This window comes from Osmerus mordax, chromosome 19 (assembly GCF_038355195.1).
Source record: "Osmerus mordax isolate fOsmMor3 chromosome 19, fOsmMor3.pri, whole genome shotgun sequence".
Lineage (NCBI taxonomy): Eukaryota > Metazoa > Chordata > Actinopteri > Osmeriformes > Osmeridae > Osmerus > Osmerus mordax.
Window position 1 is genome coordinate 8,255,631 of NC_090068.1, and position 21,114 is coordinate 8,276,744.

The 21,114-nt window shown below is 46.4% G+C and overlaps 1 protein-coding gene across 2 annotated transcripts; it reads left to right on the forward strand.

Moving 5' to 3' along the window:
* Window positions 1–1,972: 1,972 nt before the first annotated feature.
* pcp4a (Purkinje cell protein 4a) lies at window positions 1,973–18,881 on the forward strand. 2 transcript variants are annotated; one of them, XM_067257395.1, is made up of 4 exons: window positions 1,973–2,066; window positions 15,617–15,668; window positions 17,491–17,523; window positions 18,651–18,881. In XM_067257395.1, exons 1-4 carry the CDS (start codon window positions 2,058–2,060, stop codon window positions 18,779–18,781), a joined length of 225 nt encoding a protein of 74 aa, XP_067113496.1. In that variant the 5' UTR covers window positions 1,973–2,057; the 3' UTR covers window positions 18,782–18,881. The 2 variants fall into 2 exon arrangements, with proteins under 2 accessions (XP_067113496.1, XP_067113497.1); XM_067257396.1 differs by lacking the exon at window positions 17,491–17,523.
* Window positions 18,882–21,114: the final 2,233 nt, after the last annotated feature.

The window sequence follows — 21,114 nt, forward strand, 5'->3', positions numbered from 1 at the left end:
TCTCTATACGGGAGACCGACAGCTCAAAAGAGAGATGGAGGGAGAGAACGAGAGAATGCTTACGCGGGTCTGTGGCAACCTCTCAGGAACTGGGAAGCAAGGCACACCGATGACATCGTTGTTTAGATATTGCCTTCTCCAAAGCATGTCCCCGAATCACTAGCCTGAATGGATAGGTGGAGGCGGTGTAAACGGCCCCCCTTTTTAATTGCCTCTCTCAATTACAACACCTCTTTTAAAAGCAATAATGGGACAGTACAAAAGGAGAGCAATGAGTCACCGTGGCTGTGGGTCACTAAGTGTCAATGAAAAGGGCCACCAAGCTGAAGTCCTCTGTGTTCTCAGTCCAGTTTTAGGCGGCCAGCTATTTTAATGGCCCATTTCAACAGTGCGCCTATTCAAATATTCAGACTTAAAAAGACCTTTACTTCAAAGAGCCATCCTGACAGTTGCCTCTGCTCTGTCTTGTTGAGAGCAAACCTGACTCAATGAGAGGCTGCCCTCGTCTGTACTCCCTTATTCCTGTTGATCAATTAGGGCAGCGTTCAGCATCAACGGTCAGCTAAAGTAGTTTAGGAGGGTTAACCTTGTCCCGTTAGCATGGCTCGTGTTGCGGCTTAGGGGAACATAGAACAGACCTGTTGCTTTACAGAATCTACAAGGCCTTCTGCAGTTGACACTTGATCTTTTACAGGTTAAGAGACTGGTGAATTCGCTTTCCAATGCTATTGTGTAACACTGAAACGTGTCTGCAACGACTTCACCTGTCTGTCAGTAAGCACATGAACCGTGTTCCACACAGCAAGAGGTGAAGCCCAAACATCTTTGGGAACAGAAAAACCCAGAATGCATGTCTGCCTCATTTCCCTGAGCCTGAACTATTTACTCACCATAAACACACACGGCACATTGATTCATCTCACATCTATTGGTCGTCAAATTATTTTCAACTTTAACTGGCAAATTAGATATTACGAGCTATTTATGCAAATAATTCTGCACCAATTAAGTATGTGGGCTGAATACCAATTAGAGTTGGATCCATGGAATTCTGGTTTGAATATGGAATCATGGTATGATGTGTAACAGAGAAGAACATTAACTGAGCGATCTGTGACTACTATGGGTTTCTCCTTGGGAACAGAAACTAACTTAATTTAATTTAGTAGGGAGAATAGGGCTTGATACTCGTTTTGCTCACGGGAGAGGACTGGTTATGTTGTTCTCTTGGATCATTCTGGTTAATCTGAGCCCCCCCCCCCCCCCCCCCCCACACACACACACACACACACTCACTCAAGTCACATCATATGATGTTGATGTTGCCTGGTCAAAGATCCGGAAGAGTCTTTGCCTTTAGGACTAGAAATATGCCTTTTCATTGTGTTCAGACGGATTACACGAACCAAAGTGATTCAACGGAATAGAGGAATAAAATCAATGTCCCTCATCCTTTGAGCTACATCATACTTTAAAGCTCTCACAAAAGTACTTCTTTACAACACAAGTTCCAGTTTTGAAGTAGATTCTCAGAGGATTCTGCACTGCAGCAAATGTATTGTCTTCTCTAAAGTAGAGAAAAATGAAAAGCATGTGTTGTTAACTACAGTCTTATTTTAAAGTAATAAGACAAACAACAGCGAGGAACAGTGTTTTTTTCTGCCAAAATGTAATATGCATAGTCATACTGCACAGTTTTTTCAAGCATCAGTGTTTACGCTACAGTAATACTTTGTGGTCTCTTCCTGTTTCATTTACAGTAGGTGAATTTGTCACATATGTGCATGTGTCACAAGTACCATATTGCTCAATCAAAATAACAACAAAGTGACAGTGTGTGCATCTCCGATGAAGAGAGTAGGCTATTGTGCGGCATGTCTAAAGCATTCCTATTGGTTTAATAGAAATGTGATGACATGAAAGGGTTACTCCTCACGGTATAAAACCTCCCTCTAACAGCACCACGCACCGTGGCCACGAGGACTGTCTGCTTACCATAGACTTGCGCATCAAGTACTGGAGCCGAAGACGCTGCCATACTAAACCACTTTGTAACCATGAGTGAGGTAAGTGCATTGAAGACTACCCGCATTTTAAAAAGACTCCAATGTTGATTTTCTTCCTAGACGCCTCTCAAAATTTCACCCTATTGCCTCCGCACTCATGTCAGCATCGAAGCGCAGATGATGGAGGCTACTTTATTAATTGTTCTGATAATGACAACGGAATTGTATAAGATATTCATAATCATTCAACATTTAAATGTTTGTTTACCTATTACAGCTATAAGCTACAACCCAAATACATCTAATATGATTAGGGTAATATTAATAGTTTGGCTATTATATTGATTGTGTTGTGGAGTGCTTAAATTTGTTATCCTGCACACGTTGTGTAGCCTATTTACAATTGCATTTAGACTAAAGTTCTGATCGTGGATATTAATTATTTACTGATAGATTTGGCTATGGAGTTTTATAAATTATACATAAACGAACTTCCTCTGAACTTTTATGATCCTTGTCATAACGAAGACGCACAGCCAAATACGAAAAGTAACGAGTAAAAATAAATGTGATAAAAATCACTGACGAGTTTAAGTTTCATTTGATGATCTTCAAATAAATTGTATCTGCACCGTTTGTAATTGCGGAGAATCACCGTGCATCACTGTAGGCAATGAGCTTGAGCCTCAAGCATTCCGCAAAACGAGCAGGTGGGCTTGCATATTTATAGCCACTGTGACTATAAGAGGCATGTTTCAGGGTCGTCAAGTCAAATTGTGTTGTCAACTCATTCCGTAAACAATATTCACATTCCACTCTGTATTTCTAATATGTATTTTCTTGTCGGTCGTGCTCAAGTCTGAGCATCAAGTGACCAAACGGTGCTCTACTAAACTTGTGATTATTATTCACATACCATTATAATAAACATAACTGATAAGGCATGACATATAGAATGAAAGTTTAATCATAATATAAACAGTACATGCAAGGAAATGTTGACCCAGGCACAAATGTCTGCCTGTCACATTCCAGTCAAGCAACTAGAGCTAACCCATACCCATTTCTAGTATGCACCCAAGGTGTCCTTGCACTTGCTGCACTGATTGTTTAAGAAAATCACGGCACCAGCCAGAATCCTCACTATGCAAACAGTGCACAGCCAGACTACATCATCCCACAGACCCTGAATTATTCAAGGCATGCTGCTGACCGATAGAAATAACACATTGTGTCACTGCATATAGGAGGAATGGAAATAAGTGAGGCCCCAATCCAAGACCTTATCACTGTCTCATTCTCTCCAAACAATGGAGCAATCTGAGATACAATTGAGCCACATTCTTCGGGCAGGATCGCGCGTACAGTTGGCCTTGAATCACTAGGCACACCATTGCTGGCTGTCAGAGTCAATGGAATCCTGCAGTTGCTAGATGTTAAGCTATCACGGGCGGAGAGGGGAAAGAGAGTAAGAGCGGGGGGGGGGGGGGGGGTGTAGGGAGAGAGGGAGGGAGAGAGCGTAGCAGATGGGCCCAGTCCTTGTAGTGGAGCTGTGGAGCTGTAGTTCAACCCCCCCCCCCCCCCCCCCACCACCACCACCACCACCACCCCCTTCCAACAGCTGCCCCTGAATCCTAGCACGCCACGATCAGAGGCTGCCTGCCTTGCTAGGTGGCCCAGCAGAGGAGCAGCAGGAACTCTTTGTGTGATTGAGGGAAAGACCAGGCAACCTTTCACTGTACAACGCTGTGAATACATACATCCATCGCCAACTGCCTCAGGTCTGTATGAGATCTTTGGGCTGAGGTGTCACTTTGGTGTAATCTGTCAACAGACCCTCATCATGACACATATTGGGGTGTCAGATTTCTTGTCCCTGATTCGAAACAACGATTCTGTTTTGTACACTGGGTTTATAGTGCATGGGGTTCAGATAGTCTTATAAATAAGACATTAGACCAGGGAAACCTTCTTGCCGCACAGGACTATCCGTAGCATCCTGTCTCTGTGATGGATTTATTTGGCTATAAAGACTCAGGGCAGGGCTGGGGAAAGGTGCTGGGAATGAATAATGAAAGTAAAATCGATGCTTTGCCTCCCACTGCACCCTTTACCCCCTGTCGCCGGCTCACACTGCACCCCTCCACCCCTTACATCCACACAGCTACCCCCACTCCAGCCCCCAGCCTTAGCTACCTGGCACCACTGCAGCCTCCAACCCCCGTCACCTATCCCCACCACACGCTCAACCCCTTGCCTCTTCACACCTACCCCCCGCCTCCCCCCCTACCCCCTGCACTCTCCACCCCCCATTACCTACGCCCATTTCATCCGCTGGGAGGCCAAGCTTCTAGCATGGTGTCACTGCGGTGAGCTCCCCAGCATCTGCGGCGTGCTGTGCTCCCCAGTCACAAGGGCCTTGCATCGGGATCGACATGGAACGGCCATGTCTCCCCCAAAACGACATGCAGGCACCTAGACAAGTGCCAAGTTAGTACATTTGTCAGGCGCAGTACGAGAAGGGAGTGTAGTTGAGTTCTAGTGGGGTAGTGCGACTGAGAAAGTGAAAGAGAGAGAGAGAGAGAAAGAGAGCGGAATCAGACCTGAACAAGAGACAGAATCACATGCAATCATCGAGCGCTCTCACACTCTCCCCCCCCCCCCCTGTTTCATAAAAGCCTCGAAGATTGATTGGTCTCCCTGTCCTTAATTCACATGGTAACCGTTGGCTCCTGGGGCTTTGGAGTAACACGGCCGCTGAAAAGCAGCTCGGTAATCCCTTAAGTATTATGCAGTGTGCTATTTGTCAACACATCTGTACATGCACTAAATGTGCGGGAGGGATATGAGGGGGCATTAGACCCCAGCTCTAAACCCACATCCCCCCACATTCAAAGGGCGTGGCTGAGATTGAAATCTGGTCTCCACAAACACAGATATTAAGCGGATTTGTTCAATACTTGTGTTGCCAGGGGAGGGTTATGTAATCCTGCTCTACTGACTGATCTACAGACTGAGCTCTGTCCCATAAACAAATGGAGATGGGCCAGACTCGCTCAATAGCGTCTGCATGATAAAGTCGAGGGTCGGGCTAGATGGGAGTCTCCATGCCTCAATATGGAACTTGGGGACCAAACATCCATGCTGTCTACTGTCCCGTATCTTGCATCTTTAAGTCCCTCAAGCTTTGTGCTCGGACATGATGAAACGTGATGTCAAACATAACGGCTGCCCTGGTGCAGCGTGGGTGCGATGATAGCTAGATGATCCTGCGTGTTCCCATCCCTCCCCGCCAAAGCCCCGGGCCTCCAAACAAACCCTCGTAACGTGCTCCAAACCAATGTCAACGCGTGGTTGTCGATCTTGATGAGACTGACAGATGGATAAACTGGATAGATAGATGGGAGGAGAGAGGGAGATGGGGGGGGGGGGGGGGGGGGAGAGGCAGAAATGGAGAGAAAAAGCTTCTCGGTGTAGCCTGAAGGTTTGAAATCTGGGTGCAGCCAGCCTCGACTGATTAGCTTTCAGATCATGGTCCAGTGGTTTGGTGTTTTCCATGTGGATGGAGGCACAACTGAGTTTCAGAGAAGCAACATACAGCAACGTACTTACTCACATGGAAGGGTATTTAAGTGTGAACACACAAATAAACAAACAATGTAAAAAGTATAGCGCGTGTTCAAACTGTGTGAATATTGTTGTGAAGGGGGCGTCTCTTTAGGTTTGGATGAGATGCTGGGCTGTGTTTACACGAACATGGAAACACAGAAACATGGAATCAATTAATTCAATCCATTTATGATCATTTGTCATTGTAACAGTAATGATCTTAAATATATTCAATAATGGTAGTTATAATTTAGGCTCTACTCACAGTAGACACAGTTATTTCATAATTGATCATCTAATTATAGTAAAGCGTACGCCATGCTAATAAGGCTATAAATCTTCTCAAGAAATCCAGGTTGTTTTGATCCTATACCCTCCGTAGAGGATGCCCCACCTTGCTGATGCAACACCCTTTTAGAGAATATTTGATTGATTGTCCGGTCCACTGTGGTGTTTTCCCCACTGCCTTTAATGTCATGGGACTTGTGGCTCCGGCCGCTACCCAGCACAGCTTCCTGTTTCATCATCACAAGTGGACCAGGCCTCCTCTTCAACCTTTCTTTATACATCAATGGAAAGAGAGAGTGTGCGAAAAGGTTGCCACCAATTAGAGTAAAAAGGTCATCTTGGCTGTGATGCGGGAGGCATGGATGGGGATTGTCAGTTTGTGTCCTTTTAAATCCCAGTAACCGCTGATGAATTACAAGTGAAGTGAATTAAATTCAGTTCAAAAGTGTATATCGTACAGATTTAGACGGCAACTCAGTCAGCTAAAGTACTTTTTTTAATGTGGTGCTTTTTTGCGTTGAGCTATTTCTGACCTTAATGAAGAGTTTTCATGTTCGGTATTCCCTGGATGGTTGCTTTAATCTCACATGTCCATGTGCATCAAATTCAAATTACACTTTCACAAATAACTAAAAACAAATTGGAAGCAAATCCGTTCCCCTTGCTTGCAGCCCTCAGTTTTCCATGTTTTGCCCTTACATAATACATAACAAACTTACATTTGTTTACATTTTTAGCAACATTCCGCTGGTGACACAAGCTTCAGATCAGAATAATTTTGAGACAGTGGGGGAATCATACCTCACTCTGACCCTAATCACCCCACACAATGAGCAGAGATTACATTCAGATCAACTGTAATCCATCTAAATTGTTAGTACGCTCTGATTACAGCACTCAGGTTGACCTGACCCACTGCTCTAATCCTGGTTGCTGGCTGTATTTCGAGAGAAAAAGGCAAACATCAGCGAGTATGTATGTGTGTGTGTCCGTGTGTGTCTGTGGAGAGAAGTGTCGGAGAGACTCAGACATGAGGAGGTGAACTCAGCTTGAAGGTTGAGGTTGAAACAATTCCACAGAGAGAATGGGTTTACCCTGATGCTGCTGTTCCACCAGTCAGTCATTGAGGGATTTAGCCCAATATCCCTGAACTTAGAGCCGAGGACAGCGTCCTGTTGATTCACATGCATTGTATGTACAAAGAACAGTCTTTCATGTTTTTATACTGACTTTGGATGCTACTGCACAGGATTGTGGATTCTGAAGAGTAGGCACATACTGTACTCTGCATAGCCCTCCAGTCCTCTTTGAGTGACAGGCCTCACTCATGGCCAGACTGAGGGAACTGATTACTCATTCTGACAGAGACGCAGTAGATAGTAGCCATGTCTTGTAAGCTGTGCTGAATGCCCTGGAGTCAGCCTAATGTCTGTTAATGTTTTATGAGGAAATCATGCAGCTGTGTCATTAGTTTTGCTCGGATTATTCCAGCAGGGAGAGAAACTGCTACGTCCTCCTTATGTTATGAACAGAGATTAAGGTTAGAAGGAGAGAGCGAGGTTCTTCCTAGCTTTCAACGTTCACGTTTTCAGCTTTCAGATCACGTTTTGAAGTACCCCTGTCGAAAATGTCGGTTTGATCCTTTAGACCAATTACATTTGGAATTGATTTAATACCTGAAAGAAGAAATCTGCAGAAGAAATCCTTTTTATGGTCTGAATGTGTAACTTTGAGTTAGTGCAAAGCAGTTTTAAAGACTGACTAACTCAACAAAACAGCATCTCTTCTCGCATAGTGTTACAACATCTCTGGGGCAAGCGCTGGGGCAAAATGCCCCTATTGACTTTTAAACCGCTTCTAACAAACAGGGAAATGCAATGTCTGAGCAAATCAGAGAAGTTAGCTCAAACCACAATCGCTTAATCGCTGTCACGGGGTTTACTCGGAACAGACCCACCCCTACGGTCAATACCATCAAGGTCATCCTTAACTTGATTCATCTCGCGGGCAGAACTGACCCAGGCCTTTTTAAAATAGTGGCCATGTCAGCTTCACTTCATAGATGGATGAAGAAATCAAGCCAACTTGAGCACCCCAAGTCTGCCCTGCAACACCAACGTATGTACGCATGAGAAGAAGACCTCTCCATGGCATCACTCTAAACTTGGCTTCAAGTCGTTGCTGAGCATGCAGCATTGTCAATGTGAATGGCCATTTGACAGAATTCCAGTGGCTATCAGTTTAAGTAATAATTTCGGGATGCGCTCGTAATGAATTTTCACCATGGGCCCCCTTGCCAAACGTGAAACTACTGAGGTGGAAGTAACACATTAAATAGAATTACGGTTTGGTCTGAGGCAGCTAATGTGTTGGCGGCAGACGAGGGACTTGGCTCGGTCTCCAGTGGAGGAATAACGATGAGGACTAGCACAGCTCAACGTCCTGCCTGGAAAGCATTCATCAGAGGGAGACCATCCCAAGTCAAGTGGTTTGTGTCAGGGAGCTGATGTGTGCGCTGGAGCATCTGTGTGGATGGATGTCAACATTCCCCTGACCTGGGAGAGGGGGGGGGGAATCTTTGGTTAATGAATGGAAGATGTCAACAGTCAGTCATTCCAACATTCGATTTTTCCCTTTGTTTCACCAATTAGTAGATTTACGGCCCATCCTTGACTTTGATCCAAACTGTGCACACGCTGACAATTAGTAGACAATGGCTGTTGTCGAAGCACTGAATGAGAATTCGATTGATTTCGGCTTCCCGTGTCCACGCAACTCAAAACGTTCCGTTTTCCCAGTCCCTGGATGCACCTGTCGTGACGTCTTCATCCATGCGGGCAGCGCTTCGCCTCCTCCCACTGACGCTCCTCCCTCTCTCTCCTCAGCCGTGTCTGACCCACGCCTGTCACTCCCGGCTTCCGGCCCTCCCGGCTTTGGGGGGGTCTCTCTCGCCGCCGAGGAGGCGGGACGGCGTTGGGTTGACACTTCGTCTGTGGCCTACTTCCTCGACTCCTCGTTAAATAGTTAATAGACAGTGAGTGCAGCACGGGGTCCCTCTGGAGAGCCCAAGCTTCCAGAGGAACCCAAAATAGACCAACAAACGGCCGGGGGGAGAAGGATCATTTATTTATTTGATTAATACCACCCCCCCCCCCCCCCCCAACCCCCACTGCCGTGCCACACTTTCATCACTGCAAGATGTGAGCGTGTTGTATAAGAGCTGACATAGGTTAATCTGACATGTTTGCATCCAACAGGAAGCGATACTCGCTGTGTAAATGTCCTCGGTCCCATGGAGACCATTCAAACGCATGCTGCAGGGAGTTTCCCCTCGGTAAGCTTGATGTAGCAGCATCCTGGCTGTCGGTTGGCAGCAGTCAGAGGTCAGCTGAGACAGGTTGGCATCACTTTGGGGGGCGGTGCCAGGAGAGTTACGCAGAGGGGTGGTGGATGTGTCGCGCCAGACCTCTTGCTGGCGTCAGGTTAAACGCAGTGCGCTGTGGCCTGAGCCAAGCTCTGCAGGCAGGGCTGGATTGAACAAGCCCAAAGGGAAAGAACTCATTAGTTTACCACTTACAGGGGGCAGGTGCAAGGCAGAGGCTGAAGTCCTAGGACTGTGTGTGCGTGCATCCAGTGCGGTGTGTAATGTATGGCTGCTCATCCATTTATGTATGGAGCTGGTAATGGCAGAGTGGTATCAGACATGAGTTCCTGTTCCACCCGTTTCTTTTGGAGTGTGATTTATTTAATGAATAATTAACATACATATTAAGATACCATGCTTATTTAATGTATCTGAGACAACCGGAGGAGAAGATGATGGATGCTCCGCTCTCTGTTGTTGATTCAAACCACGATCCTTCCAGAGCTGTTGAGCACAGAGCCTATCACTTAACGTTAACCGTAACAACCCCAGTATGATGACAGCTCATCCTTATAATCGTTATTACTATCATTATCATCATCATTGTTCATTAGTCAAGCTCTCCGGCTGACTGTAGCATATGGGACTGGGAGCGGGCCAGCATCTTGTCCTCACCTCGGGGACCGTGGCAAGCGGAGCCTTGGTCGACACTGCGTTCGTGTCCGGTCTGAGACTGGCGCAGGGCGCTGTTATCTCCAGGAGTTAGACGGAGCCCGCTCCTACCTCCACCGGCCTCGCTGTGGAGGGTCGGCGAGCAGCCTGTGTGTGACCGTGCCCGCTGTTACCCCACTGCCTCTCTTTCTTAACGAGGCGACTGTAGTCATGTCCATGTTGACTAGTGGCCCAGAAAAAGAAGAATGTCGTTGTTCCGGTTTTAGCTTGTGTCATTTGTGCCCTATCAGCAGAGTCATTGGTCTTCTTGGCGTGGTTGCTGTGGTTGCGACAGAACGTTCTGACAGTTTGTCAGAGTGGTGCTCCAGAGTGATAGCCTCCCACCACAGGGGAATGCGACCCATCACCGCGGGTGTTCGTGAGGTCAGGGCCCGGCGAACCACAGGTCTCGTCTGTGACTTAGGGCCAGCGATGGTCACAATGATGACTCAGCAACACCGAGCAAATTTAAGATGTTTCACTTTCCCCCTCCTTTCTGCTCACAAACATTTCAAAGGCTGATGCTGAGTTTGGCTCGAGCTGAGATGTGCAAAACCTCTCCCGAAGCGGTTTCGGTGACAATCATGCAGAAATTCGTAGGAAAAAGAAAACATTCAGCTATATTAGATTGTAATCTCTAAACGGTGTGGACATTTTGCTAATCCAGCACTTTGTTTAGCGGTTATTCACTCCCACGTCGTTCAAAACCGCCATAGGAGATTGTTGGGACTTGTCTCAGTGACTTAGGCTCTACCTGTCATGTAGCTCCCTGTCTGTGAGGAGAGGAGTTGAGGTCAAGATAACGGTGAGAGTGAGAGAAAGGGAGGGAGAGAGAGAGAGAGGGAGAGAGAGAGAGAGAGAGATAGGAGAGAGAGATAGGGAGAGAGAGATAGGAGAGAGAGATAGGGAGAGAGAGAGAGAGAGATAGGAGAGAGAGAGAGAGATAGGGAGAGAGAGAGAGAGAGAGAGAGAGAGAGAGAGAGAGAGAGAGAGAGAGGGAGAGAGAGAGAGATAGGGAGAGAGAGAGAGATAGGGAGAGAGATAGGGAGAGAGAGAGAGAGAGATAGGGAGAGAGAGATAGGGAGAGAGAGATAGAGAGAGAGGGAGAGAGAGATAGGAGAGAGAGAGAGAGATAGGGAGAGAGAAAGAGATAGGGCCTCAGATGTACAGGAAAGAGGCCTGATGGCACTTGAGCATGCCAGCATGTAACAGCCACGAGTCACGAGTCAGCCCTCCGGGTAAACAGTCTCTCTGACTGGGCATGGGTGCCTGCTCCCACGCGGACATATGCAATCGAAACCCAGATGGATGGCCGCCCGATTCTATCGGTGTTCGGCAGCCTGCTTCCTATTTCCAGGAGTCTCACAGGTTTTCAGTCAGAGAGAAGTCCGTCTGTTTTCCCAGAGGCTTTGTGTGCACACATCAGTGGGTGATCGGATCTTTATTTAGGTCTGGCATGAGTGGGACTCGCACGAGCGCACGCGCTCACACCCGCGCACGCACGCTGGTCACACGCGAGCCTCACAAAATGAGCGTTCAAACATTGTGAGCCATCTGTTTTGGCATCTCTTGCTGGCCCACTTAGAGTCAAGCTTTCCTTGGCCTGTGCTTCTGGCCCGACCAAGCCGAACCAAGCTGAGCTGAGCCGAGCCAGGCACTGAAGACCTTGTGGACTGGAGGACCTGTTATCTCCAGCTGTAGGCACTTTGAAGATACTGCCTATTTCACGAGTTTAAAGACCACAACTGGATATATTTGGCTTTACTTGAAGAACAAAGATGAATGAATGGAGGGAGTGAGGGAGGGAGGGAGGGAGAGGGATCCAGGCGGAAGGCTCTGGATTTGGTGGATGAGTTCTAAGGGCTTGACTGGCCCTCTCAGAGCTCGGACAATCCCCCCCCCCTCCCCCCCTCGAGGTGCCTGGATAGCAGAAGGAGAAGAGAGGTTGGGAGGGGAAGGGATTTCAAAGTTGAGACAAGTGAGTGGCTGGTGCGGCAAGGTAGTATTGATATTCAGTTACTGACTAGCCTGAGCTGTCTGGTGGATTGGCTGACGAGTGTCAGGCCTGTAATCGACATGGAAACCAGGTGGGTGGATGACGTTGCAGACGGGAGATTGGGGTGTGGTCCTCCCCAACCTCAGTTCATTCAAACTCCCATTAACAGCCGCTTTCCCGTGTGTCATCATCACCATAGTAACTGCTACCTTGGTGTGCTTGTGGGGTTTCGACAGTAAGGGACAGGACAGTCGATGTGACTCTATGGCCTCATGTTTGGAATCATGAATTATAGACAGGGTGCGCCACAGAAGCTCCACGCTCAGCGCTCACCTTCTCCGTGGAGACGGGAGATCCGCTATAATAATGCATGAGTGTGCTGGAAGACGGAGGGAGAGAACGGAGGAGAGGATGAAGGAGAGTGAGTGGCAAAGAGCTGCGCTATTAAAAATGGAAAGGGTGGGAAGCGTATGGGAGAGCATGGTGAGAGTGTGTGTGTGTGTGAGAGTGTGTGTGTGTGAGAGTGTGTGTGTGAGTGTGTGTGTGTGTGTGTGTGTGAGAGTGTGTGTGTGTGTGAGAGTGTGTGTGTGTGAGAGTGTGTGTGTGTGTGTGTGTGTGTGTGAGAGTGTGTGTGTGTGTGTGTGTGTGTGTGTGTGTGAGTGTGTGTGTGTGTTAGACCAGGTGTGTGCTGGAGGTTCTTCTCTCTCTAGTGCCATTTCACATTGGGTCCCTCTTTCGCCCAGGCATACATATTCATTCAGTCCTTCACATGAGACAAAAAATGCTAATAACATTAGCATCTCTTAGAGCAGATTGGCACAATATCTTAACTTGTGCTAGTGTTGAACCTTTGCCAGACATACTCTTTAGTGTTCACATCTATGCTTTGGCAATAATGTCAAAGACGTTCGCTTCTATTACCTTCACTAAGTCGTTTCCAATACTGTATGTGGTGATGGGTAGCATTTAGCAAACAATAGATCACTTGCTTTTCATGTTTCAACACTAAACAACAAAGGACATGCACCTTGCGAAGGCCAAGGCTGCCAGTATGTCACGTCATATTATTTCATTGTCAGACCAACAATACTGCTCCTTCGAGAGAACAAGTTCCAACACTGAGACAAAGGACGAAAGATCCCAACTGACCTTGTTGTCATTTTAATCAAGATCGTTTATGGTCTCCCACTGCTCCTCTGTGTGTGTGAGGAAGAGAGGAAATGTGAAAGCGAAAGACCCTGGAGAACAGAGGAATAACGGGGACGAGTGGTCTGTTTGTTTTTGCGGCTACTCTGACGCAGGTTCATCTAACAGATCGGAGTGAATTGCCAATGTGGCTCCACTTACCTGGAACTCACCATAGCAACCGATTCCTACGGAACAGCAGCCGAGGTTGCCACGAGAAGGGCGGTCGATATGGGTTTCCTAGTGAGTGTTTGAATCTCATGAGGACAGCTATACATCTCGGGTAGATGTCTCTGGAATAGCCACGGAGAGAGCTTTTCATGTGAACGCTGTTCCAGGCCTCTGCCAACAAACGTAAGAGTCAGACAGGCTGAGACAATCGCCTCGTTTGAAATTCACTCATGGTTTCTAAAACCTCATGTGAATTTTTATGCAAATGCCCTCTTTTTTTCCGCACGTTTATTAAGGGCTGTAAAACAAAGATAGAGCTGAAAGAGGGGAGATAAAAGCCACACTGGAGAAGGAAAAGCGGGAGGAATAATGTGGGGGGAAATGTGCCAGCGTGTTGAGAGTAATCTTCCTGCATATCATGACCAGAGAGCCGTTATGTAAGCTTCCACCGTATCTAGGCAGAGAGAGGGATCACAGAGCGACAGAGGGAGAGAGACGGAAACTGAGAGAGAGAGAGACAGTGAGATAGAGCCAGAGTGGGAGGAGGGGAAGGAGGGAGTGCAGAGACAGGGGACACGTTCCATAAGCTCCTCCGACTTCATGTGTGAATTATCTCTCAAAGTGAAGAAGGACACGTCCCCTCTGTTAAAGGGCTCCTCATCACAGCCCTTCCAGGCGCATCAGCTGGCTTTCGAGTGCGCCCGGGAGCCAACAAACGGCAGACTTGTCCATCATAAATGACTCGGAGCAAACAGCATGAGGATCAGTCCAGATTAGACAGCGACGCTGCTTCTGATATACTGCTTGCGTTTCTGCTTTTTCAGACACATTTTCCCTTCAGTCAATGTGTCTGAGAACAGTGCAGGGCCAGACAGTGGTGTCTGCCGGGGAAGGGTTGTCGGGGCTGGGCAATGGCACGGGAGACTGTAAAAGTTCATTTCATGGGTCTAATGTGGGCTGATGCAGAAGGGTGTCTTCTGCCTTTGAACTTAAGATTAGCTGCTCTGCTTCCTTCCCAGGTCTGATGCCACAGCCCCGTGTACTCAGGGAAGGAGGGAGGGAGAGAGAGAGAGGGAGAGAGAGGGAGGGAGGTAGAGAGAGAGAGATAAGATTGGGTTGAGAGGGAAAGCGAACGAGAGGCAGGATAAGGTTAGAGGGAAGGAGCGTGGAGGTGGAAGAAAGAAAGTGAAGGAGAGAGAGATGGAAAGGATGAGCGGAAAAATCCAGAGAGGAGGTCGATAGCCTTCTAGAATGGCCTCCCTTCCTTCCCATTACTGTAGTTACAGTAAAGCCAACTAAGAAAATCAACCTTTCCCTACTCTGCCCGGAAACCAGAGTCATCTTATGATTGATAGTCAGATGAAGCTTTAATATCTCCTCAGCAATAATTCTCATATGATTTGTGGCCATTTTCCAACTGGCACTCAGGCCGCCCCCCACTTTCCCACCCCCTCCCCCCCCTGTTCCCCCAGCCCCAAGTGGTGGGGTGAGGTGGGAGTTTAGCATCGCTCTGATCCCCGCCGAGGAGAACACAATGCAGACAGATGAGGCCCATCATGGACGCCAGCACCCCAGTGTCAATGACTCCTTTCGGTTTTTACGCTGAAACAGAGAAACAGATGGCCGGGCTTCCAAACAAGCTTTCTTCCTGGGGTTGTGTCATCCATAATGACACACAGGAAATGGAGGATGCCCCCCCCCCCCACCACCCCACCACCCCACTCTTATTTTTGGGGGGGTAGGAGGGTTTGTTTTGTTTTCCTTTCCTCAGCTGCCCAGCATCAAAGCTGAACCACTGTGTTTGAAATTCATTGAAAGAGCCGGATTAATAATTCAGGGTGGAGAGGATGCTGCATGGTGGGGCTTCTATGCTGGGCTCAGCTGCTTCACTCACACCGTGAGGAACACACTCTAGTTCAAACACACACATACTATACACACACACACGCACACACACGCACATACATACATACATACATATTGAGGTTCGGGCCAGAGATTCCATCAGAGAACAGATTTCCAATAGCAGTAATGGCTTTACACCTGCATTCTAGATCAGGGCACACCCCCCTTCCCTGTTTTGTCGCCAGGTCAAACGGTTGGGATTTGAGGAGCTGCATACAGACACAGAAGGTTTTCTTATGAAGTGTGTTCTATTTGTTTTGGTCGAATTGGAGGTATATTGATGTCAGTCTCTCTCTCTCTCTCTCTCTCTCTCTCTCTCTCTCTCTCTCTCTCTCTCTCTCTCTCTCTCTCTCTCTCTCTCTCTCTCTCTCTCTCTTCCAGAGACAAGGATCCGGAGCCATGACTGGCAACAGCAAAGCTTCTGCTGGACAGGGTAGGTGTCCACACAGACAGAAGGTTCACAGGCAAAAGTACCGCAGAGCTATAAAATTGCAGTCCTCGATATACAGAATACAATGTGCATGCATATCGTTTGTTAGGACTAGGCATCCCTTGTGTTTTATCAAAGGTAAGACGCCACAGTGATTATGACTACACTCCATCAAACATTCAAGTCAAGAATTCACAGAAAGACCTACTTTCTAAACTGGGGCACGGTATTGTTGTCATGATAATGTGCTTCAAATCCCCAGAGTTATAGATGGAAGAAATGAGGCTTGCCACCCTTTTATATTCCAAAGTGGCAGTGTAGAATTCAGCTAAAGAGAACATGAGCAGAGGAAAATTCAAATTACAGGTCCCTGCTTCAAGTGAAACAAGTAATTTCCTTTTTCAATCATCCTTCCAACCTAGATATGTTAGATATGGTTCATTCTGACATATCTCTTTGTATTGCCAGCATAGAATTGAAATTCAGAATGTCAGCTGTTACAGCCATGCTGTGCTAAATTCCGATCATTCAGTTAGCTTTTCCGTGAATCATTGGTACACACTATTCACCCTCTATCCCAAGAATACATTTAGGTACTCTTGCACGTTATTTGTAGACACTTTTGAAACCTATTCATCCAATTGGAACATTCCTTCTAGTTTATACTATTCAATGGAACCAATGAATGTAGAGGGTCATGACAGCCTTCAGTTAATCTAGTCTGCCCTCTAAATATAACTGACAGCCTGGGAGCTGTCTCTCCCCTCTGAGTCCACTGATAACCCTGTTGAGATTCTGTGGTCAAATGGATTTCTGTCTCAATTGGTGCGATGATGAGGTACATTGTCGTTCATCCTAATCCCAGGGGAAATGCCTTCCAAAAGAGCGGGGATCATAGTCTTTTTAATTGAATTAGATTTTTACTATTTTTTTATAGCCTACAAGATAATACTGGAGCATTGTCATTGTCATATTACAGTGCCCCAACTGAAGTGATTTCCTTCATTTTAAGAATGGGTGAATTAGTATTCCATACTGCGCCAGATTCATTACATTTAGTCATTTTTAGTCATTTAGCAGACGCTCTTATCCAGAGCGATTCATAATCCAAGGTGGTTAGCTTTTGGTCTCCTTCACTGTTACTTACACAGTACCACATTCATGAAATCTATTTGTCTTTGTTCCAAATTGATGTGATATTTAAACCAAGTTTGCAAAACCTCAAATTGCACAGACAGTGTGGATATATCTCCCTCCATCTTCTGTTTGCTTTTAACAAGATTCATCTGACCTTCATCCATCATTGTCCCTTTGTCTCCGAGCAACATAAATCTACTAGACACCTTTTATTACATTCAACCAAAGGAACAAATCCTTAATAAAATAATACATTAATTGCATTCATCATCACCAAGATAACAATTGTATCATGTTCTTTACATGTATATTTACAGGCACATGAGAGCATACACCACACATCATATTTGTAATGTGTCTGTAAGAGATGGGTGCCTGTATGGATGTGTCCTAGGAAGGGGTAGATGGAAGGAGGGGAGGGGGGGGGTGTGGGTAGTACTTTGTTTGATTAACGAAACATAACATGAGAGGAATTCTTTCTACCCATCACTAAGTAAAGCACACAACCACTCAGCAAAGACCAGAGACTCCAATCTCTGGATTAGTTAGCCCAAGGCGACACGGGAGATCCATAACTGTCCCCGTGCGTCTTTTGTCAGTAAGGTGGGGGGGAAGTTCCATAGATCGTGTGGGTACTGCAATCACAAACTGTATATCTCTTTTCCTCGTAAAACTCTTGCCTACAAAGGGCGCCAAGGTCGCCAAGAAACCCCATCAAAACGTACGTCGCACATCCTGCTGTTACTATTGCCTGTGTTGTTATGTGGACCTGCACCAATGGCATTAACCTTCAGCACAACTGCATGTGTGATGTTTGGGAAAAAACGATGCAGCCTGGTGGTGCGAACCACACCACAGATGCATGTGAACGGGCTCTGACGTGTATGATTGCATCTCCCTCGCCTCTCCAATCAGCTGGGGATCGAAGTCACGTCACAGAAATTGGACCCCCACTATTGCTTGTTAGGTCACTCACGGTCTCTTCACGGATCCAATTCTGGGCACTCGCCTCTGACATTTCACCAATCAGCCTGGACTCACTTGCTTATTCACCAAACTCTCTCTCTCTCTCTCTGGATCCTCGGCCACTCGACCCTCAATTTCTTTGCTTACATTTTGGCTGTTATGAATGGCTTTGTGTTAAGGAGGCAGTTAACCTCTCCTGTGGAAGCAGACCCACGGGGAGAATATGCCTGTGTGAACTTGACATCCCCCCTCCCCCACTTCCATTCCTACCTCACCTTATGGAGCACAAATAACAGATGACGAGTTAGACAGTGAAATCCTCGGCATACAGAGATGACGGCATGTATATTTATGAGAGATCAGTTCGGGCAAGGCCTCTCTCGTATCGGACGGTTTTATACATCGTGTGAAAGCCTCATGTCATATGAAGGCTTTGAGGAGTGCTGCTTCTTAAAAGTAATCTGTCGAATTTGATTCCAATCTTTTTCACCTCTGTAGACCTATGGCGATTAACAGAAGACTAGATGCCTGGGATATCATCTCAAAGGGAATGACCGGGCAGAACCTGCTTACGGCTCACTAGTTGGAGAGATGCCACCCACTCATTCAGAGTTGATCTGAAATCTCCTTTTTAGCCCAGATCTAATCCTGACGAGGTTTCCCATATTCTGAGAGACAGTGGCTTGATCAGTGCTCTCACCCAGTCATACTGACAGACAGAAAACTAGACAGATACATCAGTAAAATTGCAGACTATGGTGAGGACTAGGATGGTGGTGGGGGGTGGAAGTGTACTACCAGGGACCTTATCCCCAGGTGTTGGCCGCTAGGTAATGCCCGATCGTGTCCCCTCTGTTTCTCACTGCTTCCTTTTCCTTCCAGACGAGAAGAAGGAAGTCCCAGCCGAGGACTTTGACATCGACATGAAGGCCCCGGAGACGGAGAAGGCTGCCGTTGCCATCCAATCACAATTCAGGAAGTTCCAGAAGAAGAAGCAGGATGTGAAGTCCTAGAGTGGGCGGGGCGGGGCCAGACAGTCCCGTTAGCCGCTGGCTGGACCGCACCAGTTAGGGGCTTGGTTTTGCATGTCAAATGAAACTGCACTGTCATGGACTCAACTGAGGGGTTGGGGAGGGGAGGGAAAGGAGGGCTGGGTGTTGAAGTGTCGGGGGGAAGGGGGGAGGTGTGTGTGTGTGGGGTGGGTTAGGGGTACACTGATACTGTATCTTTGTGAAATTCTATGTGTAACGTATGACTTGATTGCTGTATCCATAGATCATGGTTGTGTTCTGAAGACATCCTGATCTTTCCTATGATTTTGCTATTTCAGTTTTGTATTGATTCCTGTAATTCTTCTCTCTTTCTATTATACAGTTGCTGTAGCAGCCAAACCCTTAGTGGTCCATTCATTATATATTATTCAATGTAATATACTTTGAATTGTAATAAGCTTGATGAGTAATTGGGCTCATCAAACAATTGAGATGACACAATGGTTTATTTCACCCTGAGGCAGAAAATGTAGCCAAATATATAGTTCCGATTGATCATCATATTTAGGACATGATCGTACATTGGCATTTGTTTCAGACGGGCCTCGTAAATCTAAAGACTCTCCTTCTCCCAGGGAGGGTTGCTAATGGCTTCTCCCCCTCGGTGAAAACGATCCCAGGCATTACCGCTTGTCTGCTTGATTTCCTCACTGTGCCCTGTGCTCACACCCCTGTATGACTGATGCATTTACATTTGAATCAACGGGTCAAATTTGCTTTCCGACCTTTTTTTTCTGTGACAGAGCTAAATCTAGGGCTTATATCATTATTCATGTCAGACTTGTAGATCTACTTCCCTCAAACATTGACGTTTGTTTGCTTTTATTTTGTATTTTTTTTAAACTGAATTTAGTTTTTGGACTGTGTGTTTTTATTGATAGATATTGTGCTTGTGGTTTAATCCCTTTTGTTTCTCATCAAGGCATTGTTTGACCCAAATATGTGAGAAAAAAATCATAGATGGGAAAAATATATATAAATATGTATATGTATATATATATCGCCTACTTAATAAATATTGTAAAGAGGGAAAGATGGAGTCAAACTTTGTTTCTTTACATCATGGATTGTCATATTTTATATTAGAATAACATCACATTTAGTTGAATATAACGAACATAAAATGATTGAAAGTGAGTACACTTGTAACATGCTTATTATCAGGATCATTACACAATTTAAGAGGCTTTTTTGGATTACACAAATTGATATTTTACCCTGAGCCTGCAATGAACCTTGAACTTAAATGCACCAATCGATCTTCGTGATTTACTGGATGGCTTCGAGCCTATAATGAAGCAGAAACCAGTCCACTCCACATTTTAAACACTCTGCACAGAGAAGCTGAACATTAGGGCCCAGTTCCTCAGACCTGGATGTAAACCTAGTCCTAGGCTAAAATAGAACCCAGTCCCTCAAGCTACGCAGGCAAGGAACAAGAGAGTGCAAATTCACAAAGGCAGCACAATAGTTACGACGCTCTTGAAGACACAGACGTCCGAATCGAACAACAACTGCAACCAGGTTGTTCGCAGGAACCAACAGTGTGACGGAGTTAACTGTAAGGTAGCTAGGCTGTAGCCACTCAGTCTGGGGAAGAAGAAATCAAACATTTTCCAGGAAAAGTGAAGCGTGGCCCTATCCTGCGGACGGCTCGGTCTGAAGGACCAGGATCGGAGCCTCAGGTGCGGCTCTATTTCACGGGTCGATAACCTGCTGACACGAGAGGCCAGCGGAGGCAGCGCTGAGCCCTGTAATTCATTTCTCCCAGATTAGAGTCAGCCCGGGGGACACGTGCGCCAAAGCCGGGGTGAAAGAGCGAGCGAGGCTAAAGTGTAAGCCGTCTCCGCAAGCGTTCATGTCCAAGTGCTGGTGTGCTGGGGTCACGACCCCTGGGGTACCCCGTCGTTTTATACGTTGTAGGGAGGGTGTGTCGAAACATGAGTACCTGTTGTTTAAAAAGAAAATGAGGACTAGAAGGAAAGGCAGCTGTTTCCCTCACTATTTTTATAGTTCATGCCAGTGATGATAATGACTTTTTTTTACCTTGAACATTGATTCAGTGCATTGGATTAGAAAATGAATCCCTGACACAAGGATTTTACCAAGTGTTGAAAGCCCCTTGTGAAAGACTAGAGGCGGAAGCTTGGACATCTTAGATTCGTAACTTTTGGGTCAAATACGTAAAGATTACATCCCAGTTGAAACTGAGGTTAAAATTGATGAAATCCAGATTATGATGAACAGATTACAACTGCAAGGAAACCCCAGGGGCCTGACACTAAGTTTGTCAG

Excerpts from the sequence above, each read along its gene's own strand:
- pcp4a (XM_067257395.1), top strand. Across the intron at positions 15,669-17,490 it reads CAAAGCTTCTGCTGGACAGG|GGCGCCAAGGTCGCCAAGAA; the intron begins GTAGGTGTCCAC and ends TTGCCTACAAAG. Across the intron at positions 17,524-18,650 it reads CCAAGAAACCCCATCAAAAC|ACGAGAAGAAGGAAGTCCCA; the intron begins GTACGTCGCACA and ends TTTTCCTTCCAG.